Below are 26025 nucleotides of genomic sequence, written 5' to 3' on the forward strand. Positions count from 1 at the left end.
ATTGATTCCATATTGTCATTAGGATAGGCCATATATAGAGACGTCTCTAGTTTGGTTCGGAAGTTGGACCTGCCAAGAATTTTCACACACCACCTATCCGACTGCACGAACCTGCACCTTCTATCAGTCATCCCATTTATATCATCTCCGCGTGAGATCTCCCTCCATAAAACAATGTTCCCTTTCATGCGACGAGCCCGCGGAGACGCCTGGCAGCGCGTCGGGCGTATATCCGCCTTCCCCGATATCGGCCCCAACAACGACGACAACTACCGCATCGCACCGCGCTGCAAAGCCTTCAGCATCCCCAAGACCGACAGCAGCGCGGGATCGCAGTGCCCAGTAGAAGCAGACATCGACCTTCCAGGGGACCTGAAGGACCAAGTCCTCGTGTTCCGGTACAAGGGCAAGGTGCACGCGATTGACCATGTGAGTTGCGAGTGCATAAAAAAAAAAAAAAAAAAAAACTCCCAGCGATAGAGTATAATCTGACCGGGTTGATCCTCTAGCAATGTCCTCACTCGTCGTTCCCCCTCTCGCAGGGGACGATATTCGATATTGAGGATTTTGGCATCACGCTCAGCGCCGGCGTCACGTGTCCTAAGCACGGGTGGGCTTTTGATATCTTCTCCGGGCAGGCGGACCGTGGGAATTATAAGCTGAAGATCTGGGAGGTGCAGTTGAGAGATCCGCCGGAGGATGGTGGGGATCCGGAGGATAAGGAGGTGTGGGTGAGGAGGAAGCAGAGGATTGGGTAGAGTATTTGGTTGATTGTATGAGATAGAGATGTATTATACCCTATACACTGGATGATAGTTAGACTGTTAATGCAAACAAGCGAAGAAAGCAAGTTGAGGAACAATTGCAGCAGATGAATCACATGACAGGGGATTGTACTGCAGGAATCCATGCCAGCCCCTTACCACTTCCAATGTACCTTGACAAACTGACTGCCTCTCTTCGCTTCCCTTATGTCCTCTCCATTTCTCAGCATTCGAGGTGACCCAATTCCTCAGGAGCAGGTGATCGGGTATGGAAGCTCTGCAGTAGTGCTACTCGAAGATGGCGTGGCTGTCAGAACCCCATTAAGATGTATTTGGAGCTCAGACTACGATGTTGATGTGAACATCCAAAGTCTTAGACGTGAACAAGATGTTTACCGTCGCTTGCACAGCCTCGAAGATGACCGTTCCACGGGCATTGTCCGTTGTCTTGGTTTCTCAACCGAAGCCACCAGACTTGCTTATATGCCCAACGGCGACCTCCGGACTTATCTGGCAAAGTGCCGACCTTCTCGTCAGCTACAACTCGCATGGTGCTATGAGATGGCCCGCATACTTTGCTACGTTCACGATAGACGTGTTCTTGTTGCAGACATTTCTTCCCAGAATTTTCTTCTGGATTGCCATATATCCATTAAGATGTGCGATTTCTCAGAGGCGTCTCTCCTTCCATTGGAGACCGATATGGAGACCGCGGATGACAAGGGATTCACCACTCAAATCGATATTGGCCTCCTTGGAGCGGTGATGTATGAAGTCATGACGGGCAGCAGGTGTAAAGTCGATCTCTTCAAGGACAACTTGCCCACCGACGGCCGAGCCTATTGGCCAGACCGGAAGACTCTACCGAGTACACAGGATATCTGGCTCGGTGCGATTATTGAAGGCTGCTGGACGGGTGAATTTCGCACTGCTCACAGTCTCCTACAAGCGTTGGATTCCGTCGATCCAAACTGCACCTCTCCGATTTCCTAATCGCGCAAAGGTCACTTCTTACGTTCTATAAAGGACTGTTCTAGATGCTGTGGGTCTGATAATGTCCACTTTGATGATCGGCGGGAGAGTGCTTCTGATGCCACGAGGCATATGTTGGTCTTGAGAGTCTCTGGCTGTACAATCGATTGAACTAAAGGGGTCTAGTTCGGTGCAGTGAGATTTTATCTGATGCGCGCCACTGTCTTTGCAATCTGTGTGACGGCGAACACAGTGTCTTCCGAAAATCTTCTACAGGAGAATACAGTCAAACACAGGAGTGCCTGTTTTAGTTATATTGGTACACAGTAACCAAGTAAATCGAGGAACCTCCACAACACACATTCAGTCGGTAATCTGAGCCGATAGGTCAGTACAAGGTAGTGATTAAGTAGATCTATAGATATATGGAGCTACCATACTCATACAGTCGAAGATGTTGTAGCCACGTGTCATGAAGTCGAATGGCCACCTGCTCCGGAGTACTTCCAATATAGCTCATACAAGGTAGGAGAATGATGCGGAATCAGGATGTGACAGGTGTCAATTTGCCGCATGAGGAGTCATAGTCTAGTAGCATCACAAACGCCACCGTTCCTCGGTAGTTAGTTGTACCATACAAGGTCAATGGTATATTCCCAATAGAGATATTATACAGAACTGGAATACCTAACAAACCAGCACACACATCCGGAGAGCAACTCGCAATATGAGAAGTATTTGAAGTTAAAGAAAGTACACGCAGTGAATAAAGGCAACTTAATGAAGCATGAGTCAGCTATGAAGACGGTTCTAACCCCTTCGAGACGGTTCCATTACATAAGACCGCCCAGAGCTCCACCAACGAACGCCCGGGGAATTTGCCGGCAGAAGGGTCCCAGCGGTGAGAAAAGCCACCAATAGAAGCGCAAGAAATAAACCATCAGGGAAAAGGCCATGCTGGCCGCAGTTGACGGCGACCCAATACAAAAGAAGCCCTTTCTTCTGCTCCTCCATCATTTGCTTCCCTTCCTCTCCTCGTCGCCTCCCTTCGCCTCCGCCCATTCTCCTTACCGCGGTTGGGTTTCATCTTCTCTTGTTTTTTCTTCTTTCCTCCCCTTTCCTCTCCTCCCCCAATCTCCTTCCCCGAGGTCGATTTGTTTCGGTTTCGCTACTTCTTCGCGTCGAGGTGCTCGTGTCCTGAGAACGGATTCCACGACACATATTCCCAATGGCGCGTCTAACAAGCCGCAACGGTGCGGCTAAGCCCTTCACGGCTTGGACCACCATCTTCTACCTTCTTTTGGTGTTCATTGCGCCTCTGGCCTTTTTCGGAACCGCCCACGCCGAGGAGAGCTCGGTTCAGGATGATTATGGAACTGGTACGTTTACAGCCAGTCTCCCAAGGAGACAGTGTATACTAATGAACTGCAGTCGTCGGTATCGATCTGGGAACTACCTACAGTTGTGTCGGTGTGATGCAGAACGGAAAGGTGGAAATTCTCGCCAACGACCAAGGAAACCGTATCACTCCCTCCTACGTCGCCTTCACTGATGAGGAGCGGTTGGTCGGTGACGCCGCTAAGAACCAGTACGCCGCGAACCCCAAGCGCACCATTTTCGACATTAAGTGAGTACCCCTGGTCTGAGGCCCGATACGAGGCAATTGACTAACCCTTCTAGGCGTCTGATCGGTCGCAAGTTCGATGACAAGGATGTCCAGCGCGACGCCAAGAACTTCCCCTTCAAGATCGTCAACAAGGATGGCAAGCCCGTCGTTAAGGTCGAAGTCAACAAGGAGCCCAAGACCCTCACCCCCGAGGAGGTCTCCGCCATGGTTCTCGGCAAGATGAAGGAGGTCGCCGAGGGCTACCTGGGCAAGAAGGTCACCCACGCTGTTGTCACCGTTCCCGCCTATTTCAACGACGCTCAGCGCCAGGCCACCAAGGACGCCGGTACCATTGCCGGTCTTAACGTCCTTCGTGTTGTGAACGAGCCCACCGCCGCCGCTATCGCCTATGGTTTGGACAAGACCGGTGATGAGCGCCAGGTCATCGTCTACGATCTTGGTGGTGGTACTTTCGATGTGTCTCTTCTGTCTATCGATAACGGCGTTTTCGAGGTCCTGGCTACCGCTGGTGACACTCACCTTGGTGGTGAGGACTTTGACCACCGTGTCATGGACTACTTCGTCAAGCAGTACAACAAGAAGAACAACGTCGATATCACCAAGGACCTCAAGGCCATGGGTAAGCTGAAGCGCGAGGTTGAGAAGGCCAAGCGTACTCTGTCTTCCCAGATGTCCACCCGCATTGAAATCGAGGCCTTCCACGACGGCAAGGACTTCTCGGAGACTCTGACTCGCGCCAAGTTCGAAGAGCTGAACATGGATCTGTTCAAGAAGACTCTCAAGCCCGTTGAGCAGGTGCTCAAGGACGCCAAGGTCAAGAAGTCCGAGGTCAACGACATTGTCCTGGTCGGTGGTTCTACCCGTATTCCCAAGGTCCAGGCTCTCCTGGAGGAGTTCTTCGGTGGCAAGAAGGCCAGCAAGGGTATCAACCCTGATGAGGCCGTCGCTTTCGGTGCTGCCGTTCAGGGTGGTGTCCTTTCCGGCGAGGAGGGTACCGGCGATCTCGTCCTGATGGACGTCAACCCTCTTACCCTCGGTATCGAGACCACTGGTGGTGTGATGACCAAGCTCATCCCCCGTAACACTGTGGTTCCTACCCGCAAGTCTCAGATCTTCTCTACCGCCGCTGATAACCAGCCCACCGTCCTCATTCAAGTTTGTAAGTTTTCCAACTTTGCTCTGTGGCTATGACCATTGCTAACAGCATCGCAGTCGAGGGTGAGCGTTCTCTGACCAAGGACAACAACCTGCTTGGCAAGTTCGAACTTACCGGCATTCCTCCCGCGCCCCGTGGTGTTCCCCAGATTGAGGTGTCCTTCGAGCTGGACGCCAACGGTATCCTGAAGGTCGGCGCCAGTGACAAGGGCACTGGTAAGGCCGAGTCTATTACTATCACCAACGACAAGGGCCGTCTGTCCCAGGAGGAAATTGAGCGTATGGTGGCCGAGGCGGAGCAGTTCGCCGAGGAGGACAAGGCGATCAAGGCCAAGATTGAGGCCCGCAACTCGCTGGAGAACTATGCCTTCAGCCTGAAGAACCAGGTCAACGACGAGAACGGCCTCGGCGGCCAGATCGACGAGGACGACAAGCAGTCCATCCTGGATGCCGTCAAGGAGGTGATGGACTGGCTGGATGACAACGCGGCTACTGCCACCACGGAGGACTTCGAGGAGCAGCGCGAGCAGCTGTCCAACGTCGCCTACCCGATCACCAGCAAGCTGTATGGCTCTGCGCCGGCGGATGAGGATGACGAGCCCATGGGCCATGATGAACTGTAAAATTACTTAGAGGGACTTCGGAGTTTTATTCATGTGATTTTTATATTCCCATTTTGGTTGCATTGCTGGACTTGTCTGGCTGTTTGATACCTTGAATATTTCTAGTTCAAAATACACGCACGCATCATGTGTATACCATACAGTGTAGTCATGCATTGAATGTAGCTTCACTTGATATGCAATCGTATACAATTGTTTATTGTTGACCATTCTTGATAAAGTCCTGCACCACCTCGACAATCACCTGGTGGTCATCCTCCTGCTTCAATCCACTCACAACAATCACACCCACCACACCATCCACGCCCTTGACGCGGACAGGGAAACCTCCGCCATGGATGGCATAGTCGTCGGCCGCACCCCCACCCCCGGTACTGGTGAGAGCGAACTTGCGCACCAGCGCTGCCTCGACCTCGTTAGGACCCAGGCCCGTGCTGGTCAGCATCTTATTGCGCATCAACCAGCTAGAGACGCCCCAGCGCAGCACGGTGTTGCGCTTGCGGCGCACCCAGATCTCATTGTCGGCCATGGTGCCGGGCTCGGTGGCACACTGGAAGACGACGTGGGGCTCAGAGCCCCCGGTCAGGGTGATGGAGATGAGCGCGGGCTTGCGCTGATCCGGCGGCAGTGAGAGAATGCGATTGCGCAGGGCCAGACCGAGAGACCAGGCGGTGTTGGAGGTGAAGGAGGGGAAGATAACGGCGGCGGAGGATTCCTGGGCCGCGAGATCGCGGGGCTAGAGGGTTAGTATGAGATGTTGGAACTGGGGCGGAGACATACATCCGTGCTGGCGGCGGCGAGGGGCTTGTCTTCCATGGTGGTTCTCTTCCTAACGGGTATATAGACTGTGAGGGAGTAGAGAAGATGGTGAGGTGGAAGATGACAGACTGAAGAGACTCGTTTAATTATGGGTGGAGATCATGACGTCGACCCACCGGTGGTCCGTTTCCATTTCCATCCCTCTCCATGGACATACGGAGTATACTGCGGAGTATTATAGAGGAGTAAGGTACGATTATCCACGATGGAGGAGTCTACGACAGTCAGCTCGGAGGTGTTGTCTGTGGACCTGCAGACCCCTCTTCCCCTCACGATGCGACATACTTCTCCTCGGCCCTCCTCGTTGACATGCTCCCTCACCACATTGAATCTACCCCAGAATGCGCCCACCCCTCACAAAACGCGCCTGCGATGAATGCATCGCCCGAAAGGTCAAATGCAGTGGCGCCTGGCCCTGCAATACGTGCTCCAGCGGCCCGAAACAGGTCCCCTGCACGTACCTCAAGCCGGCCCGGCGACGGGGCCCCAAGATCCGGCGCGTCGCGGCGTCCGAGAACAATGCCGGTCGGATGCGACGGCGGTCGCCCGCTGAAGAGTCATCGACTCGTGTTGCTAGAACTGCAGAGCCTGCTTCTTCGCGGGCAGATGCACCAACCCGTTCGACGGTCGCGTCGTCGGTGCTGGTCGCCGTGGTGCGGCGGTATCGCGACGCATCGTTTAGCGTCTGGCCCGTGGTGAACGCGGAAGCGTTGCTGTCGCGGTTGGAGAATCGTCCGAGTGAGACGCTGGACCGCCGCACGTATGCCCTTGCAGCCGCGCTCTGTGCTGCGACGATGGCGCAGCTGCAAATGGTGCCGGTGGAAGATGCCGACGGGCCAGTGGACAGTACGGTCCTAGCTGGGGAAAGCATGCGCGTGCGCGAAGCGAGTAACTACCGTGAGAATCTCGACGCGAGCAGCGTGCTCGTGTCGTTCTTCCTGCATGTGTATCATGCGAAGATCAACCGGCGCAATGCGGCCATGATGTTCATCCAGGAGGCGCTCTCGGGCGCGCGTATCCTGCGACTCGATGAGACGGTGGACGGGGATGAGGCTTGTGGCGATGATGTGATTGTCAATCGGGAGGTCTTGTTCACGCTACTGTGGGTGTCGGAAAGGTGCGTATATTTTGCGATGTCAGGTTCTACTGGACGGCTGGGCTAATGGGGCAGAGGGTACGCTATGCATCTCGGCCTGGCGCCGTCGTTCGCGACTCCGACTCGTTGGCCAGATGCGACCGGTCGGAGGGGTCCGCCGAATGTCCACGTACAGGGACTCGTCGAGCTGGCACGACTATTCGCTGCGTTTGATGCGATCGCCGTGAGCCGCAGCGGTGGCAGCGACGTATCAGCCGTCAGTCTGGCCGAGACCGAGGAGGCTCTGTCCGTGCTGTCGCTGCAGCAGGGAGAGGGTGATCGCGCGTCGACGCGCATGGCCGACTATTGCATCACGAAGGAGTGGATGCGTACGATAATTTGGCAAGAGGCACTCTCCCGCCATCTGTTGTCGTCGACGGCGTATGTCGAGTTGATGACCTTTCGATTTCCGGCGGTCGTCAGTCGTGATCTACTCGTCTCTCTGAAGGGGTTTACGCAGTCGGATCTGTTGCCGCTAGGACGGGACCAGGTGAGTTGATTGACCGGTAAAGGAATGCAGGCTAAATATTGGCTATGTAGCTGTTGAAGTGCTTCGAGGTTGCGAACTCCCTCGCCGACACGGTCTTGTATACGTCTGCGCCATCTGGGGAAACCTTCCAGCTCCGTTCGCAGGACTTTCTCCACGCGTTGTACCAGCGTCTGGTCCCGTTCCTGGACCAGGACCCCCTTCTCAAGTCCATTCTGCATACGAAGACTGCTGAGGCACTGGTCAAAGCACCTGCACGACTACTAACCGTGGCACCCAGCGAAGAGAGATCAGAGGAGCAAAGCCCAATTGAAGAGTACCTAGACCTGCCATGCGACGCTTAACCTGCCACTTGACTATTCCGCAACCTTGAGTACAATCCTGCCAGCGATATCTCCCTTCTCCATCTCCTCATACACCTGCGGCAATTCTCTAAACGCGCGCACCTTGATTTCTGGCTTGACCACACCGCGTCGCACCAGATCCACCGCCTCCATACACTCTTTCAGCGACCCAACCAGATTACCACTGATTCGTAATCCCTTGATCACGATCGTGCAGATGGGCGTCTCCAGCACCGGGCGACCCGGCGGAATCCCCACACAGCTCAGCGTCCCCCCGACGCGGAGCATATCGCACGCATGCGCGAACGCCCGTGCACTACCAGCCGTCACGACCACCGCGTGCGCGCCCAGCCCCGTGATCTCCTGCACGCGCTGCACGGGATCTGTCGAGGTGAAGTCGATGAACTCGGTAGCTCCCAGACCGAGGATGAAGTCGCGTTTGTCGCTGGCGTCGACGCCAATGACCAGTGCGCCCTGCGCTTTGGCATATTGCACTGGGATGTGAGCATAGCACGGGGCGCAAAGGGTAGCCCAACTTACCGGCTAGATGGCCGAGCCCGCCACCTGCACCTACTACGACGAGCCAGTTGCCTGCGCGGATGTTGGCGTTTAAAACTGCCTTGCGATTGTTAGTTACGTTCTTCCTTGGGCGAGCAAACTCACCTTGTACGCCGTGACGCCTGCACACAGCACCGGCCCGATTACGGCAGGATCAACATCATCCGGCAGAATCGTCAGATAGTCCGCGTCAAGCGCGATGTATTCCTGGAAACTGCCGTCCTCATGGTGCAGATGGTTTGTGCTCTTCACGCAGTACTGCTCTGTTCCAGCAAGACAGAACTCGCATCGGCGACAGATACGACTCGAGAATCGGATGCCCACCAGCCCGCCGACGTGCAGATCAGAGCCACAGCCTGGACCCAGGGCGACGATGCGGCCGACACCTTCGTGGCCGCCGACGTGGGGGAGTTTGATCTGCGTGATGGGGTGGCCGTCTGGGCCGGCTGCGGTGCCGTTTTTGGTGTGGAGGTCTAGCATATCAATATGTGTATGCGCCTGAGCGGGGAAGGGGGAGGTACTCACCACTCTGACAGACACCGGTGTAGAGCACCTTGGCGAGGACTTCGTTCTGTCCTGGGGTAGGCACGGGATATCCCTCGCGGAACTCGACGTTGCCGCCAAGCTCGGTGATGAGGGCTACGGTTTGGGTAGAGGGGGTGCTCAGAGGGACTTCGACCATGGTGATTGATTGTGATGATTGTGTCTGTGTCGTGTTGAACGGTGGTTGACATGGAGGTATAAGTATACTGAGATGGGGGTATCTCGTGATGAGGAGCATGGAGAATTATCACAATTCTCCGATTGGCCATACAGCTGGTGTTACAGGTTTTCTCGAATTGGCCGTGACCAACGCTATTGAGGATTTTCACTATATTACAGTACAGAGTAAGTCCTAAATGATACCTCTTGTTACTCTCCCTATCGAGGAGCAGTGAACATCTCATTCGAATAATGACATCAGAAACGTACTACTTGTAAATCCAACACAGTCTAAATTAAATGCTACTTAGATGCCGACTTGCTGACCTTCCTCAACATACTGGCAACGAGTTCATAGGCCTCCTTTCTGGCCAAAACCACGATTTCACCGGTGCGTTTCTTGTCAAACGCATGCCCGCAGCCCTTCATCCTCCGAATGATGACCTCCCTGCCGTCAGCGTGCCCGTCGTTTTTTGCTCTCTCAGCCAACTCTTCCGCTTCCACCGCCGAAGCGTCCAACTCGCCCGTAACGAACAGCATGTTGGCCGGGAATCTGGACGTATCGGCAAACGCGGGAGAGATTCTGGGATCGCGAGGATCCATTCCCCTGATATACGATTCTCGGAAGATCCTCGTCCAGAAGGGCGAGCGGTCCTTTCCGCCCGGTACTGGAGCTTTCCTCAGACTTGGGTCTTGGGAAAGGTCCGCCGCAGGATAGAACGCGATAAGAGATTGGAACGTTCCGCGGGGCAGTGTCGTTGAGGCCGCCAGCGCGAGAGTGCCGCCCGATGAGAACCCGGATACAGAGATTTGGGAAGTCTGGTACTCCTCCGGGTGGTCAAGCACATAGTGTACGGTGTCCTCGACATCGTGAAGAGCCGCAGGGAATGGGGACTCGGGAGCGAGAGAGTAGTCGATATCAAGCACCACGTAGCCTGTGGTCCGGGCAATAAATCGGCAGAAATCGTCGTCAAGACCGTGGAAAGGGATGGCGAGTCCGGTGCCACATAAGTTGATTAGAACGGGAACGGGCTTTACGCTTTCAGCATCTTTGACGTGTGGCTTATAAACATGGACTTTGATGGTGCGGTGCTTGTTGCGAGAGGGGACTTGTAAGAGGTCGTCAGGTCTCGGAGTTGGCGACACAGTGAGGAGTTTAATGAGGAGGCGCGAAAAGGTGACGAGAACTTTTAGATACAAATAACGGGCGATGGCCAAGAAGCCACCCATTGTGTAGGATAGATGATTGTGTCGGAGTACGGGAAGAAACTTGGGACCAGCAGAATTTCGCGTGGAAGCTTGATACGAGCCAAATCCTACTAGTAGGTTATTTACGAGTGTTTCTACCTAGGTACCAGCTAAGAAATTTCGTGACCAGAGATGAACACATTCCCAACTCTCATGGTACAGCGACCCATAGTCAAATCGCAAGATGCAATCTTACAAACATGCAAGATGCATATTACAGTGTTTTTCAACTGAGTGTGGTTGGCTCAATGATTTCGAGGCAGCCTGTATACATCGTCGTATACTTAATTCTCCGAGTTGAAGTTATACTAATTCCCCGTTTCTCCGGTGACTGCTAAAGCCCCTGGTCACTACCTAGGTACTCTGTAGATCAATGAAAGAGATGATCGTCTGGATATTGTGGATAACAGTGGATAGCTGACATGTAGTTATACATAATGTCAACTGAGTAATCCATCTCACTGCGGGGCACTCGTATACGACTCTGAATCACAGCATCTCTGTCTCATTCTACTCCTCTTCTACCCTACTCATCTAGTAACATCGCAATCATGTCGCAATCCAAACCCGAGATCATCCTGTACGACTTGGCCTGCACCAAGAACATCTGCTTCTCGCCCGTTGTCTGGCGCATCCGCCTGATGCTGAACTACAAGCGCATCCCCTATCAGACCGTCTTCCTCGAATTCCCAGACATCGAGCCCACGCTGAAGGAGCTGTAAGCCCCCTGATCATTGCACCTTCATCTCATCAACTCCCTAACCAAGACCAGTGGCATCCCCCCAAGCGACTCGGGCACCTACACCGTCCCAGCAATCCACCACCTCCCCACAAACACCCACATCATGGACTCCGCGCGCATCGCAGACTTCCTAGAATCAACCTACCCAGACCCCGCAGTCCCCCTAACCTCGGAACTGGGCCGCGAGATCGAAGCCCAATCCCGCAAGGTCGTCAGTACAGCCTTCGGCGCGTCGGTGCTGCCGCGCGAGATGGGCATCCTGTCGCCGCGCGCGCAGGAGTATTTCCGGCGCACCCGCGAGGCAGCCCTCGGCCATCCGCTGGAAGATCTCCTCGATCCTGAGCGGGAGGAGCAGGCCTGGGCTGCGGTGGACGGCGCTATTCGTGAGGTGGGGGAGCTCATGCTGACGCATCAGGCGGAGGGTCCGTTTATCCTGGGCGCGCGGCCGAGTTATACGGATTTCTTCATTGCGGGGGCGCTGCAGTCAGCACAGACGGTGCATGAGGGCGTGTTTGAGAGGCTTGTGAAGTATCCTGGTTATAGGGAGGTTTATGAGGCGTGCGTCCCTTTCATGCAGAGGAAGAATTGAGGAGATAGATGCGCAGTATATTGCCATATGTGGTAACCCTGAGGGCGTGTCCAATGGGTTATTATTCCAAGACTAGTAGGGAATTAGGAACCTCCTGTCCTCGTCTATTTACAATCTACATCTATGTATAGAAAGTCATGCAATTTCTGGTAGAGATCGTATTCAACTCCGCCACTCCAGTCCTCATCCCCGTAATTGGAATTTCTCCGAACTATATATTTCTCCGTTGATGGAGCTAACCTGCACGGATCTTCACATGCTGTATCCCTGACCCTAGCTTCACAGCTTCGTAGATGATCAATTGCAGCAATCATGAATTGCACACATATTCTACCCAATTCCTCTCAATTCATCTGAACCTGATACCTACATCCTCACCCACCACATACTACCCCTCATAGACCTCGGCAACTTCATCGAACTATACAAGCCCACTAGTGATTGATGGAAATCCGCCGGCACTTGGCGCCATGCGCCAGAACGAGCACAACTCCGGCGGGATGCATCCATCCCCATCCCAGCACACTATAAAAACGTCAATTGAACATCCCAGCATGTACATCCCAGCTCCCAGCCCCCCAATCCAGCAGAATGAAAGCCCTCACTCTCCTCCCGCTCGCGGCCCTCACCGCAGCAGCAGGCCTCCGTCCCGCCCCCATCACCCCCTACAACAACAGCCTCCTCTTCAAACCCCCCAGCAACTACACCATCCCCCGCACCCTCTACCCCCGCAACGAGCAGCTCCCCAACGGCGACCTCCTCGCCACCTGGGAGAACTACTCGCCCGAGCCCCCGGCCGTCTACTTCCCCATCTATCGCTCCACGGACCACGGCCAGACCTGGTCCGAGCTGTCGCAGGTCCACGACACGGCCAATGGGCTCGGGCTGCGCTACCAGCCGTTCTTGTACCATCTGCCGGAGCGCATTGGGAAGTTCCCAGCCGGCACGCTGCTGCTGGCGGGGAGTAGCATCCCCACGGATCTGTCGTCCACGCAGATCGATCTGTATGCGTCCCGGGATGAGGGGCGCTCGTGGCAGTTTGTGAGCCATATCGCCGCCGGCGGAGAGGCGATCCCGAATAATGGGTTGACGCCCGTGTGGGAGCCGTTCCTGATGGCGTAGTATGTTACCCTTTCTTACCTTGTGTCATGTAAGGGCGAGTGCTGACGATATGCTGCAGCGAGGGCACCCTCATCTGCTACTACTCCGACCAGCGCGCGAATACCACCCATGGCCAGAAACTGGTGCACCAGACCACGCGCGACCTGCTGAACTGGGGGCCTGTCGTGGACGATGTGTACGCCCCCTCCCCCGGGGACTATGAAAATGGATTCTGACAGACGCAGCGCATACCCAACCTACACTGACCGCCCGGGCATGCCCATCCTCACCAAGGTACATCCCCAACACCCATCCCACAGTATACTCGATAGATATCTAATGGCATGCAGCTCCCCAACGGCAACTACTTCTACGTCTACGAATACGGCTCCTTCTTCAACACCTCCTCCTACTCCTTCCCGCTGTACTACCGCATCACCACGGACCCAGAGGACATCGCGTCCGCGCCGCACCAGAAGCTCGTCGTGTCGAGCGGCACGCAGCCGACCTCGTCGCCGTACGTTGTGTGGACGCCGTACGGCGGCCGCCACGGCACCATCATCGTCGGGTCCGGCACGCAGAGCTCCGTCTTCATCAACCGGCAGCTGGGCCAGGGCGAGTGGACGGAGATCCCCACGCCCGAGGGCCACAGCTACACGCGCGCGCTGCGAGTGCTGAAGGAGGGCGGGGGACGGTACCTCCTGGTGCATGGGGCGGGGGTGTTGGGCGGGGAGAGCAATAAGGTTACGGCGAGTTTGATGGATTTGCGGGAATACTTTTAGAGGGAGGGGTTTTATACTTTGAATACTATTATGATTAGGACGCGGACGTTACTCATCACTCGTTAGTGTGTACGACTGGCAAGCCAGGGATTAAGTAGATACAAGAAGCCCCTCCCCGGGGAGGGCTATACGTTCTCGCGCGCGTACACCCGCGGGACGGACGAGTCGATCTTGCGCAGGGCGCGGCCGCCGCTGCGCTGCGCCTCGGCGTCGTCGTCGATGGTGTCGTCGCGCGCGGCCGGCGGCACGGCCTGGTACTGGCTGCCGGGGAGGAAGATCTCGCCGCGCTGGGCGCGGCGCTTGAACCAGTACAGACGCAGGGCGTCGAGGGCGGTCTTGAAGTCGTCGAGGATGACGGTGTCGCAGAGGCATTTGAAGATGAAGGAGAGCTGGCGAGGTTAGAACGGGGCGAGGGGAAACGGGCTTGGCTGGCTGGCTGGGTTACCTTCCAGAAGGGCTCGACGCCCGTCGGCAGACGCCGGCTGTGGAAGACGTCCAGCACGGCGCAGGTGTCGACGACGATGAAGGCGATCGACAGACACATGGAGACGAGCATGATGCCGAAGCGCGGGCTGGCGATGATCAGCTCCTTGTAGCTGAAGCCGTACTCGCGCTTGATGGTGTAGAAGAGGGAGCAGGTGGTGAAGACCCACCAGGGGTCGCTGGGTCGTCAGTATTAGGTGATTGTATATGGTCTTGGGTAGGGCAGGGCCGGGCATACCGGAAGAGAGGCTCGAGGGGCCGCGTTTTCAGGAAGATCCGGTTGATGTTGTTGAAGTAGGCGAAGTTGGCGTAGATCTCCAGGATCCAGTACGGCTGGACCAGCAGCACGGTGGTGATGTAGAACAGGGAGACGCGGCGCGAGAAGAACGGCCGGTTCTTCATCCATGCGATGACATTATGCAGACTCCAGGAGATGTTGAGGCCGATCGCCGTGCAGGATAGATACCAGCCGTAGGTGGGCGCATGGGGGAAGATGAAGGTGCCGTGGGGCATCGCGAGGATCAACTATCACAGCTGTGAGCGACCAGCACCGGTAGACAGCTGAGAGCAGACTCTATGGACGTACCTCTGCAAAAATCAACTTGTGCAACAGGATGCGCCGCTTCATATTGGCCACGGTAATAATGGCCATCACCACCAACGAGCCCACCATCAACCCCTGCCCCCATGCCTCCAGCACCAGACTATCCGGGTCGGACGGCCGACTGACGTGATCGGACGCGGGCGAAGACATCTAGAATTAAATCGCGTGCAGCTGTAGCTCGGGCGACATGATCCAGGGGTGGGAATTAGATAGAGAAAGGCGGGTCGGCGATACCCTGAGCGAGATGCTGCTATTAATGTCAACCCCGACCGCAGCAGATTCATTCAAGCGGAGACCCCACGCGGGCCCCAGTCTGGGGTGCATCTTGATCGCTTGGAGTTTCTACAAATTGCGCTTGGCTCGAGTGCGTCGTGCAGTCGTACGACACCAAGGTTTGGGGCAGGATGTAGCGCCGGACACGCCGGCCAATGCCTGTGCTCAGGAGACTCCGTTCCTGGCAGCCTTAGCGGCCAGTGCAGTCAACCTGGCTTAGTCTGGACTAGAGGTGGGCTACTGGTTAACCTAGGTACAATAGGCGGTTCCCGGAGCTCGTATTGGGCCCGCGCACAGTGTGGTGGTGGCGCGGTCGTGTGCTTCCAGATTACTGCCTCCAGTCTCTTTGTATGGAGGTACTAACAACAAAGGCTATCCGTAATATAGCTCTAGAGTTATATATCTTGTGGCGCATTCATTTCCATGGTTCATGACTTCATTTAGCGAGCACGCTCCGCGGCGTTTTCAACCTCGGCCATCTTCCCCGTTTCGGCCTCGACCTCCTTGTGATGGCTTTCGTCGCCGCCAAAGACCGCCTGCATCTCTTCCAGCGAGTGCTTGGAAGTCTATAAAGTGTCAGTCGGAGCGTCCATCGTTTTATTCGACAGGTTATGGGACATACCTCTTTCAGGAAGAACCACGAATACACCACCACCGCATAGTTGAAAATCGCAAACATCAGGAACATCCGCCATCCGATGCTCTTGATTGCATGCGGCGTCACCTGAGACATCATAAAATTGAAGATCCACTGCGACGCCGCGCCCGTCGCAACACCAACCTCTCGCGTGCGACTCGAGAAGATCTCGCCCACATACAGCCACGGCAGCGGACCCCACGACATGTTGAAGCAGAACGCCTCGCAGTAGACCATGAGGATCATGGCGATGCCCGCCGATGACGTTCCGTGAGCGGACGCCCCGCCCTGGGTGACGGGATGGGTGGCCATGACGCAGGCGATGATGAGCATAAACGAGCCCATGGCGGCCGCACCCGCCATGAACGGCACGCGGCGACCGATGCGGTCCATGACGAACAGCTGAAAAACGCACACGCCGACGACCTTGACCAGGCCAAAAAACCCCGTCACAAGCTTAGCCTCAGACCCGGCGCCGACCGACTCGAAGATCTGGGTGGCGTAGTACGCCAGCGATGTGTTGCCGGTCAGCTGGGCGGCCAGCTGGATGGTGATGGCGATGAAGATGCGGTAGCGGTTGACGGGGATGAGCAGCTCGCGCCAGGTGAAGCTGTCCTTGACACGGGCTTCCTCCTCGATGCCGGCGAGGATCTCGTCGAACTCGGCCTGCAGCTCGGGGCTGTCGTCGCCGCCGCGCACCCACCGCAGCGACTCCCAGGCCTTGTCCTTCTTCCCTTTGGCGGCGAGCCAGCGCGCGCTCTCTTTCACCGTGCACATGCCGACCAGCAGCAGCGTTGACGGCAGCAGCTGCAGCCCCAGCGGGATCTGCCACTGCCTCGTGGCGTCGGGTTGCGTCTCGGACACACCAAACGTCGTCCAGTAGGCGACCATGACGCCCAGCGCGAAGAACAGCTGGAAGCAGGCGCCGAGGCGCCCGCGGAACTCCTTGGGCGACATCTCGGCGGCGTACATGGGGATCAGCACCGTTGCGGCGCCGATGCCCAGGCCGGCGACGACCCGCCCGACGTAGAAGGTGGCCAGGGTGCCTGAGTTGATGACCTGGAGGATGGTGCCGACGGTGAAGACGAGCGAGCTGATGATCAGGCCCATGCGGCGACCGAAGCGAGAGGCGATGGGCATGGTGAAGAAGCAGCCGAAGAAGGCGCCGGCTTGCAGGATGGAGACGGCATTGGAGTTGACGGTGGTTTGTTGGGCGTCCGAGTATCCAAAGTCGCGTTTGAAGGAGTCGAGGGTGAGGACGCCGCCTGTCGGGGAGATTAGCTGTCGTCGTCGAGTCGGGATGAGGGTCCACTACTAATCACGCCAGTGTCAAAGGCAAAGGCAAAGGAGCCCATGCAACTGGCGGACACCAGGTAGATGGCCCGGAGCAGCCCGAGTCTGCGGCCCATGGCGGTCGAGTAGTAGTTGTGAACAATGACGGTAAGTGAATGAATGGAATGGGGAGAACGGTGCTGCTAGAGTTAAATGGGAGACAACCGACTGATGCAATTGATCATGAAGTCATCGGGAGGCAAGACACCTCACACTGCATCTATGTACAATTATGTATCAACTCACCGAGTCTCCGGACACACCGTCTTTATAAGATTCTAAAATTTATCTGGCTTATATTTGTTTATCTATCTATGATTTCGCATTCATCGTGCAGGTTGCATCATCTCTTCCCCGCTGCTTCCCCTATTCTCATTCATGGAGCTGCCACCGCTCTCTGGGTCCCGTCCCACTGAATCATGAAATGCTACTAACAGCCGACGGCCGACGAGGCATCTCAAGCTTTGTCGCTGGCCGATCCAATGCTATTTAATCTTTTCGAGCAGAGTTTGGTGGTGCATGGGAGCACATGGTTGGCTGCACATGGCGAGCCGATTACGTGGATGGCGTGATGAGACGAGTCGGATATGGGCAACTGGCCCGAGATTGGAGATGCACGCTGTATAAGAGCTGAAATGATTCTGGATAAAATTGACTGATCGAGGATTATTTCATGAGAACCTATGCAAACATTGTAGGGGTGTTATATACAACCCATCATCCATAGTTCTATGCTTACGTGTCTCCAGCAAGTCGGGGACCCCGCAATCCACAATCACGATCGACATCTCGTCGGCTCTTTTACCCGTTTGGGAGTTGTATCTGGGGTACTCACCCTACGTGGGATGTAACTACTACTTGGATATGAATCATGGTGCCCGAATTCACTAGAGCCCTACATGACCGTTATTCCAGGGTTGATTACCGATAGGCGACCTTTATTACTGGGTTGGACTGAGGGGATTCATTCCTTGAGCCGGAGTGAAGCAACTTAGCGGTCTTCCCCATGACCGTTTCTCCATTCAAATCATATATATGTATAATATCAGGAGCTTCAAAGAGACTGACTTTGCAATAAGCCCTATTCTACTTTGAGGATAATCACTGCAGTTGAACGCAGCAAGCGACCGCAGAGTTGTCAAGGCCACTGTGAATATACTTCTAGTCCAAGGTTATGCGAGCGAGCGAATTATCCCTAGTCAGAATAGATGGTCAATCTTAAAGGAGCCTTTCACTGTATACCTAGATCTACACGCTAAGGAATTATTGACTTCAAGCAATATCTGTCGCGGTTTCACCAGGGGAGGGCTCAGGCCATTGAATGGGGACAGCCACATCAAGGGAGGTTCTATATACCTAGGGAGCTTCTTCTTACAGCCAGTGTTTCCTGGCCTTCCCACTTCTCGTCCGCCATGGGCTGTCTCTAGATCATGTCAGTATTGATCTTCAGAGTTCTCGGTTGAGTGAGAATCGGAATCCGACGATATCTTTGCATAACTGATGGAGAATCTGTAGCTGTAGCCGCTCATCACCAGCAGGAGAAACGTCAACAAGCACTTAAGCAAGACCAAACTCGCGATCAGTACTCCCTGTCCACGTCTGTCCGCCCGGTGCAATTATCCAGTCTAAGTATCGACCGGTCGCAAGAAAGGAATTCCGGTTGATTCTTCTCTAATGCAAACACGAGAATCTTGATCGCAAAATTCATACTACATCCTGCACACAAATTCGATTCGACAACAATATATTTGACAAAGGAGGGCTAACTGCTGTTGCACACAGGCGTCACAACACGCAAAGCCAAGTTTTGTGGTAGAAGTCGGGATATCTTGCACTTGGCGCACACGGTTGGCTCGAGACTCTCTCGTCGTCTATCAATCTTGTGGTCACGATTGGCATGAAGCGAAGAAGCCCTGAAATTATCCTGCCCCGATAGGAGCTTGTTCGCCGTGACTACGGCCTCGTTACTAGGCCAGCTGCATATCTTGAACTCTCTCGAATCAACAACACGACATCAGTCGCAGGTGAGTCTCACGTTAACAACACAACTATACCGATCACAGCCTCGGACTGCAGAATGTCCTACTTCAATGGCCCAACTACCACTATTGCACAAGTCTTCAAGAGAACGCTCAAACGTCATTCTCACACACTCTGGAGAGATGTCAAACTACGTCCACAGCCATATATTACACCACTAGTGCGTTGTCGCTTTTTGGTGGTGTGATCTAGTAGTCATTCTGGTTGACGCAGTGTCTCGCGAATGTAGAAGAGTCATTGTTTTTTTTTTTTTTTTTTTTCCGTAAACCTGCAATGTATCTTGTAAATTGACCATTCTGACCTCTTTTCTCCACACCGAGTATATCTCTCTGCAATGTTAGGTGTCATATTCTCCCGTAGAGGACTGTACAGATCATGTGACTGGGCCTGTCACCCCCTGCAACATTCCTTTCAACGTTAGAGTACTCCTGTCAGTCACCGGCTTCTCGCCATGGCTTCAACATCTTGCCTGCCATGCCGCCTGTCTAGACAACTTTGGACCCGGCGTCCTTTATTTCAACGTCGCGTATCCCTACTATGCGCTTTCTCTCAGGCAAGCTTCCCTCTTCTCAATCCAACCGAGAAGATTGAGGAGGAAACCCTGCCATGGTACTCGCCCGATGACGTTTATCCTGTCAAAATCGGCGAAGTCTTTCAATCAAGATATCGGGTGATAGGCAAATTGGGCTATGGCGCATATTCCACTGTTTGGCTGTGTCGCGACCAACAGTAAACCTTCCCTACAAACGAGCAGCGACCCGATTGACTCACCGTATTCTAGGCAGCACACATATATCACATTGAAAGTATTTGAGCGCAATTCGTCAGAAGGCCCAAGAGAGATAGAAGCCTACCGCCATTTGAATTCCCTCACTGTAGCAAATCATGCGGGCGTTAAGCTTATCCGCAAAACATTGGATAGCTTCCACATATCCTCTGCCGAGGGCACATTCCCATGTCTTGTTCATCCCCCTCTGGGAATGAGTATGTATGAGTTTCGCACTCAGCTCAGGGAAAAGGTACTCCCAGAAGAAATAGTCAAGCTGACCCTAATGCATCTCCTGCTTGCTTTGGATTACCTTCATACGGAGGCTGGAATCGTCCATACGGGTATGACTTCCAATCTTCATTGCAGAAAGGCCTCCTAACCGAGCTATCCCAGATATCAATGAACAGGACATCATGATGGCCGTCGAAGATGCTTCCATTCTAGCCGATTTCGAAGAGAAAGAGAAATCCAATCCTAGCCCGCGGAAAATTGACGGGGACCGCGTCATCTATGCTTCTCGCAAACTCAAGAAAACCAGACAACATGGCCGTCCTACACTGTGCGATTTTGGTCAGGCTCGTTTTGGGTCGAATACGTACTCCGGGGATATCCAGCCGTACATTTACCGCGCTCCCGAGGTGCTCTTGCAGATGCCTTGGAACGAAAAGGTCGACATCTGGAATGTCGGTGTGCTGGTATGCCTTCATCTGACAAGGATCCATCTGATACTTAGGCAGTTCCAGCCAGTGACGAACGTCCCTCAGCTAACAAGTGAAGCAGACATGGACTATGTCCCAAAAACGGCATCTGTTCTACGCCAAAGATTCAGAAAAGAAACCTTCTGATGCTCATCATCTCGCCGAAATGATTGCTATTATGGGACCACCACCGCAAGAACTGATACAGAACAGTGCCTACGCGACCGATTTCTTCGATGGCGAAGGTATCTATAGATCTGATCTACCAGCAAGCTTTGCTGATGTGAAATAGGAAATTGGAAGGGAAACGTTGAGATCCCTTCTATATCGTTGGAGAAACTGGAGGGATTCTTGCTGGGTGAACCACAGCAGCTTTTTCTCCAATTTATGCGCAAGATGCTCAAATGGAAACACGAGGAGAGAGAATCGGCAAGGGATCTGTTGGACGATCCTTGGTTACAGTCAGTTTGATATGTGTTGCGATCCGCGAGAAGGCGCTTCGATTTCAACAGCGCTACAAGCATAGTCGGATTTGGGGTTAACAATACCATGAGTATTACGGTGCGTGGCTGAGGATGCATCACTAAGCAAGTATTGCAGACGTTGGTCCAACAGGGGTTCCGATCTGTACATTATTGATGCAGGGGTTTAGAATCTACGCTCACCAATCTCCTCCCTTCCTTTTCCTAGTCCTCAAAATACCGCGATCTCACAAGCACAGTATGCATATCTGATATGACTGCGCCGATACCAGATATTTACTAACTTGGCATCTTTGTTTCGACTGGATTTATTCATCCCGATGACACTACGCGAAGAGAACCGAGCAATGATAGAAGAAAATACCATGTTGCTATGAGCATACTAAAACATAATTATTGGCTGGGGTGCCGTTGGGTCTTGATTGTGAACGAACGTAATCACAGAAGAAAGCTCTCAAAACCGAAGAACAGACACAGGCCTCTCCAACCAATCGACATCCAAGCATCATCGTGACCCAGTACCCAATAGATTGGGTGAAGATGTTTAAAAGACCCCATTGGAGTTCTTATGCTCCTCTGGCGGGGAAATCGGTGCAACAACCTCCCAGTGCTCGGTGAACTGGCCGCTCTGATAGCGCAAGTACTCCAGCGCCTTCGTGCCGTGGGGCCCCACTTCGACCTTGAGGTGGACGACGACATAGTCGCCATCAACAAGAATGCGCTTGTAGATCAACTCGGGCATTTTCCCGTGTTCCTTCCAGGTCTTCTCCGAAAACTCGATGATCGAGTCAACACCAGTGCCGACGTCCACATTGTGTTTGGATATAATCGGGATGGACCAGTTCTCGCGTGCGTTTGTAGTTCTTGTATTTGAATGTCTCGAGGAACAGTTCGATCAGGGAGCGGCATTTCTTGATTTTTTCAGGTCCGTGGTGCGGTGGCTGGTCGGTGAGTTGCCGTAAATGCGGTCAATCTCCGCAGCAATCTCGGGGTGAGTCATCGTGGCAAGGAGGGGAGCAAACTATGTTCAATAGCTGTAGACTTTGTGGTTGTTGATGGAAGGGACTGAAATCGGCGGGGAATCAGGTCCTTTATACGTAAAGGGCAGGATTTGGACTGCCGTGGAAAGGTGCCGACATGATCTTAGAAATGATTTTGTCAAGACATTTCCTTTCGTGCAGCGGTACAGCTAGGTCCTTTGTCCAATCTCGGTATACAATGCACTGTCTTCCGATTAATCATTGTTGCTGACAGGTGTCCTTCCCCGCATCTCCAAGGTCTTGTGCAGTTACCGGCAATTGATAGCCAAGGTGATTAGAATCATGATGTGGGAAAGCAGAGTTTCTGGTGGGCTCTCCCCAGACCCCGAGCGGGGTCCTTCGAGAAAGCATGACCAGAATCAGAGCTCACGGGCCTAGGAGCAGAAACGTCCATGACTGTGTTGTCGGATACCAAATGGTTGTAAGGGACCTATTGCGGAGAATGGCCAGACAAGCTTTGCGGCATGTGGGAAATTAGAGTTATCGTTTATGCGGGGGGCAGATCTGCGGGGCTTATCAAATCAATCAATCTGTAAACCGGAAAATGAATCTGACGTCCGCTGACAACGTGATTGTAGTTATTGGACCTCACGCACTATGTCTACCTACAAATATCTAGCAAGCCACTAGGATATCCGTGAGAAATTCCCAAGCCCTCCTCAAGCTCCTGCATTGATTGCCAAAGTCCCCTGAATCGCTGTATTATCAACATGTCTTCTGCTGCCGTCGCCAGTCCATTCCAGGCTCCCCCAAACCCCGAGCATTTTGGACTGACCGCCGTCTGGGGGGTCCCAGTGGGACACGCGTCGGTGGGGGCACCTGGCCGCGTTGAGGGTGAGATGCCCGACCTTGTTGTGCTCGGTGAAATTCCAAGGAGGTCGATGGGACTTTCTACCGCATCATGGTTGATCCTTTCTACCCCTTAATGCCGGGCAACCCCCCGATCGAAGGAGACGGGAACATGTCGGCATTCCGCATCCACGACGGCAAATTCGACCTCAAAACCCGATACGTGGATACGGAGCGCCTCCGGCTTGAGCGTGCTGCAGGCAAGATCTATATCGAAACGTCCAGGGTGTTCGCCAACTTGTTTCCATTATGGGGAGGAAAAGACGCCCTGCCTTTCAGCATGATCCCAGAGGCCGATTTTGTGTGCTGGGAGCTGGACCTCTCCAAACCGACCCAGAGCACGATTCCGGACCCGGAAGTTGTTGTTGATGTGGCTTCCGATTTTCCTCGTATCGACGAGCGTCGGATGGGCCGGCACTACAATATCATCTATCTTCCTGTGGTCGTTCCTGACCTGCCACCAAACGGGTTCCCTATGCCGGTGAGCCTAAATGCGCTGTCAAAAGTCGACAAGAAGGCCAAAACCATCGAATATTTCAAGCCTGGTGACGATTGCCTGGTGGAAGAGCCTATCTTCATCCCTCGGAATAAAGACAGCGCCGAAGGTGACGGGTGGGTTCTGTCGATGATTAAGCGGGTCAAGCAGAGAAGAAGCGACCTAGTGGTCCTCGACAGCAAGGACTTTTCGAAACCCATCGCCATTATTCAAATGCCTCTTTACCTGCGTAACCAGGTCCATCGCAATTGGGTCGAAGCCTTCGAGCACACCACTGTGGCTCGGCCCTTCACTCGGGTATTCAAGACGGATAAAGTTAGCGGGAGGGGAGCGTTGGAAGAGGAATGGTGTAGTATGACAACTTTGCGCAATTCGCTTTCGAATTATTCTGTTGTTTGATGGCCTGCGGAATTAATATTAATGGGTTTGTGTGGTACGCAGGCGCCTGCAGTGCCCCAGTAGAACAGATGTCATCGCCCTTAAAACGAGCTTTGTTTCTCAAATATCACCAACTTTCAGCGGCTGATACCACTTCATGATCTGGCTAGGCACATCTGAACCTGCTTCGCTTCCAAGCCCTAGGCCGGAGTGTGGGCCTCGTTGCCACTGCAAGTTAAGCACCAGGTCGTCGACCATGAGAGAACCAAGCAACCAGAACTCATCACAGTGACGGACGAATCCGATTCGGCGCCACATGTTATCCAAATCAAACTCATCGGCGCTTCGGACCGCGGATCTCTGGAGTACTTTCAAGGACGATGCGAGGATTTCCCAATATTCCTTCCAATTTCGCAATGCGGCCTGAAGCGTCTCTACGCGTGGTGAAATAAAGTTCAATTTTCGAGCCTGGAAAATCATAATATGGATACCTTGGTGTAATTTCGTTAGCTTCCCTGTGAAACTCTTTAATTGAATTTTCGCACCCGGGGGACGTGCCTGATACCAAGGCAAATAAATTCAAAGGATCCAGTGTGGAGAACCAGACGCGTGTTCGTAGCTCCAACTGATCTCGACTGAGCATTTGAAGTGCCTCACAGATGGATATCTTCCATGGAAGGCCCCCGGGCTCCGCCAATAATTGCAGGTGCTCATAGCACTCGTTCGCACTGGCTGCTTGGAAGCAAGCTTCTGGCAGGGCCACCTGCATGGTCAACTCCGGAAAATCCATTTGAGGGGAGAGATTCTCGAACATGACAAATACAGCATCGAGTAGAAAAAGGCCGAGGAATAATCTGGGAAAAACCGGGTCAATATCAATCGTACAATCCGGTCATGCAAAGTCCTCACCGGATCAGCTCTTCTCTTTTCACAAATTCTTTCCAGTTGAACTCGTCTCTTTTCTGCTCATCGTAGGACGGATGCTTGGCTGTGTAGAAACCCACCTCGCGGGCCCTCTAAGGCAACCTGGATTAGTGGATTGATTGAAAAGGATTCGGACCCAGAGTGGCTGATCCCACTTACTGATACAAGGTCCGGGAATTGATCGAGACAAATCCGTCTTTGAGTAGAGTCTGTGCCTTCCAAGTACTGATAAAAACACACCATGAGTGCGGCCTGAAGACCCTGAATGTTCAACTCGGAAGGAAGTAGTCTCGTGATATCTAACAGAAGAATGTGGAAAAACTATCAGTTCAACAGGACCAGACCAGAATCGGGCGTCTTCGTTGTCTGCAGGATCGGAAGAGACGTAGGCCCCTGCTAAATGGTCAGCGAGGCTTGCTAGTAATGGCGAAAACTTGTGAAAGGAAAGCAGGAGCAGACCAAGAACTGCCAGAACTGCCACTAGAACCGAATTGGGCGGATTTCTTTCGAAATTCGCTCGGTGCAATAAATTGATGTTTGGGTACCAGGACGCCCAGTACAATCCCAAGAGCTTTCGAAGATTGTCAGCCGAAAAGAATCGCAGGCATCTTTGCTCTGTAGCGAATGACCAGTTGGGAAGGTTGAATATGTTGTCAGGAGCTGAGAGCGTGGACTTCTTGATCAGTCCGACAATGTCTGCGGAGACAACAGAGAGCACCTCTCTCTGTCTGCCTTGACCAGACACCCCTCTTTTCAGTTCTGACAGTATTCTCTGTTCCAGGGTTCCACAATCTAGGAGATAGACAAGACTGGCTTGTCTAAAGAACACGAAGCCCTGAGGCGGTGCAGTATCTGAGTGATGCGACACATCCGCAAACATGGCCCCTTGAACAAAGTTCTTGGATTCTCCAACCAACTGGGCCACATAAGTGTCATCAAGATGGAGTGCGAATTCCAGCATGCCACTGCTGAACCTGGAATGATGTACATAGTTTGTTAGGAAGTGCGTTTGCTCCTCTCCAGTGTGGCAGGTTTGGGTTGTAGCTGCGCAGAAATAGGCCTGGGCACAAGGCATATCTTCAGACAGAGTCAAGCTGTTTTTCCAACTGACAGGCGCAATTTGGTTTGGCGAACAGACACTTTTGTGTCGTTTTAGAACATCAGACCGACGATACATACGACCACAGCTGCTGCAGGTAAAGGGTCGCACCGCAGTATGCGAGAGCATATGACGCTGCAAGTGGCCCCGTTGTCGGAAACCCCTTTCGCATGTTGGGCATATGTGGAGTTTAGCCACAGCTGACATATTGACACAACAAGGTCGACGCGGTGGTCACAGTTTCTGCAGACACATCTGATAGGATAGTATCCT

At 53.6% G+C, this 26025-nt stretch overlaps 12 protein-coding genes across 12 annotated transcripts; 7 read left to right on the plus strand and 5 right to left on the minus strand.

Moving 5' to 3' along the window:
• Nucleotides 1–174: 174 nt before the first annotated feature.
• On the plus strand, nt 175–1757 carry ATEG_06039 (uncharacterized protein; the record flags this gene model as incomplete). Its single annotated transcript, XM_001215217.1, has 4 exons — nt 175–429; nt 510–731; nt 821–933; nt 992–1757. The coding sequence occupies 4 exons, from the start codon at nt 175–177 to the stop codon at nt 1755–1757; spliced, it is 1356 nt and encodes a 451-aa protein (XP_001215217.1).
• Nucleotides 1758–2964: 1207 nt separating this feature from the next.
• bipA (Hsp70 family ATPase KAR2) lies at nt 2965–5141 on the plus strand (the record flags this gene model as incomplete). The annotated part of the gene is made up of 4 exons (XM_001215218.1): nt 2965–3115; nt 3168–3363; nt 3417–4522; nt 4576–5141. 4 exons carry the CDS (start codon nt 2965–2967, stop codon nt 5139–5141), a joined length of 2019 nt encoding a protein of 672 aa, XP_001215218.1.
• A 196-nt stretch (nt 5142–5337) lies between these two features.
• Nucleotides 5338–5957, minus strand: ATEG_06041 (DUF967 domain protein; the record flags this gene model as incomplete). Its single annotated transcript, XM_001215219.1, has 2 exons — nt 5338–5877; nt 5922–5957. 2 exons carry the CDS (start codon nt 5955–5957, stop codon nt 5338–5340), a joined length of 576 nt encoding a protein of 191 aa, XP_001215219.1.
• A 344-nt stretch (nt 5958–6301) lies between these two features.
• ATEG_06042 (putative C6 transcription factor) lies at nt 6302–7123 on the plus strand (the record flags this gene model as incomplete). The annotated part of the gene is made up of 1 exon (XM_001215220.1): nt 6302–7123. One exon carries the CDS (start codon nt 6302–6304, stop codon nt 7121–7123), a length of 822 nt encoding a protein of 273 aa, XP_001215220.1.
• Nucleotides 7124–7938: 815 nt separating this feature from the next.
• ATEG_06043 (uncharacterized protein) lies at nt 7939–10416 on the minus strand (the record flags this gene model as incomplete). The annotated part of the gene is made up of 7 exons (XM_001215221.1): nt 7939–8242; nt 8333–8420; nt 8467–8545; nt 8590–8957; nt 9010–9123; nt 9299–9355; nt 9528–10416. 7 exons carry the CDS (start codon nt 10414–10416, stop codon nt 7939–7941), a joined length of 1899 nt encoding a protein of 632 aa, XP_001215221.1.
• A 569-nt stretch (nt 10417–10985) lies between these two features.
• Nucleotides 10986–11765, plus strand: ATEG_06044 (glutathione S-transferase family protein; the record flags this gene model as incomplete). Its single annotated transcript, XM_001215222.1, has 2 exons — nt 10986–11152; nt 11207–11765. 2 exons carry the CDS (start codon nt 10986–10988, stop codon nt 11763–11765), a joined length of 726 nt encoding a protein of 241 aa, XP_001215222.1.
• Nucleotides 11766–12356: 591 nt separating this feature from the next.
• On the plus strand, nt 12357–13102 carry ATEG_06045 (uncharacterized protein; the record flags this gene model as incomplete). Its single annotated transcript, XM_001215223.1, has 2 exons — nt 12357–12886; nt 12946–13102. The coding sequence occupies 2 exons, from the start codon at nt 12357–12359 to the stop codon at nt 13100–13102; spliced, it is 687 nt and encodes a 228-aa protein (XP_001215223.1).
• Nucleotides 13103–13773: 671 nt separating this feature from the next.
• ATEG_06046 (uncharacterized protein) lies at nt 13774–14885 on the minus strand (the record flags this gene model as incomplete). Its single annotated transcript, XM_001215224.1, has 4 exons — nt 13774–14037; nt 14094–14310; nt 14370–14656; nt 14718–14885. The coding sequence occupies 4 exons, from the start codon at nt 14883–14885 to the stop codon at nt 13774–13776; spliced, it is 936 nt and encodes a 311-aa protein (XP_001215224.1).
• A 563-nt stretch (nt 14886–15448) lies between these two features.
• Nucleotides 15449–17054, minus strand: ATEG_06047 (putative MFS sugar transporter; the record flags this gene model as incomplete). The annotated part of the gene is made up of 3 exons (XM_001215225.1): nt 15449–15574; nt 15631–16910; nt 16961–17054. 3 exons carry the CDS (start codon nt 17052–17054, stop codon nt 15449–15451), a joined length of 1500 nt encoding a protein of 499 aa, XP_001215225.1.
• A 3148-nt stretch (nt 17055–20202) lies between these two features.
• On the plus strand, nt 20203–20776 carry ATEG_06048 (uncharacterized protein; the record flags this gene model as incomplete). Its single annotated transcript, XM_001215226.1, has 2 exons — nt 20203–20481; nt 20567–20776. 2 exons carry the CDS (start codon nt 20203–20205, stop codon nt 20774–20776), a joined length of 489 nt encoding a protein of 162 aa, XP_001215226.1.
• A 2131-nt stretch (nt 20777–22907) lies between these two features.
• Nucleotides 22908–24021, plus strand: ATEG_06049 (uncharacterized protein; the record flags this gene model as incomplete). Its single annotated transcript, XM_001215227.1, has 2 exons — nt 22908–23703; nt 23900–24021. 2 exons carry the CDS (start codon nt 22908–22910, stop codon nt 24019–24021), a joined length of 918 nt encoding a protein of 305 aa, XP_001215227.1.
• A 674-nt stretch (nt 24022–24695) lies between these two features.
• ATEG_06050 (uncharacterized protein) lies at nt 24696–25728 on the minus strand (the record flags this gene model as incomplete). Its single annotated transcript, XM_001215228.1, has 2 exons — nt 24696–24745; nt 24894–25728. 2 exons carry the CDS (start codon nt 25726–25728, stop codon nt 24696–24698), a joined length of 885 nt encoding a protein of 294 aa, XP_001215228.1.
• Between the last annotated feature and the right edge of the window lie 297 nt (nt 25729–26025).

This window comes from Aspergillus terreus, genomic scaffold, assembly GCF_000149615.1.
Source record: "Aspergillus terreus NIH2624 scaffold_8 genomic scaffold, whole genome shotgun sequence".
NCBI lineage: Eukaryota > Fungi > Ascomycota > Eurotiomycetes > Eurotiales > Aspergillaceae > Aspergillus > Aspergillus terreus.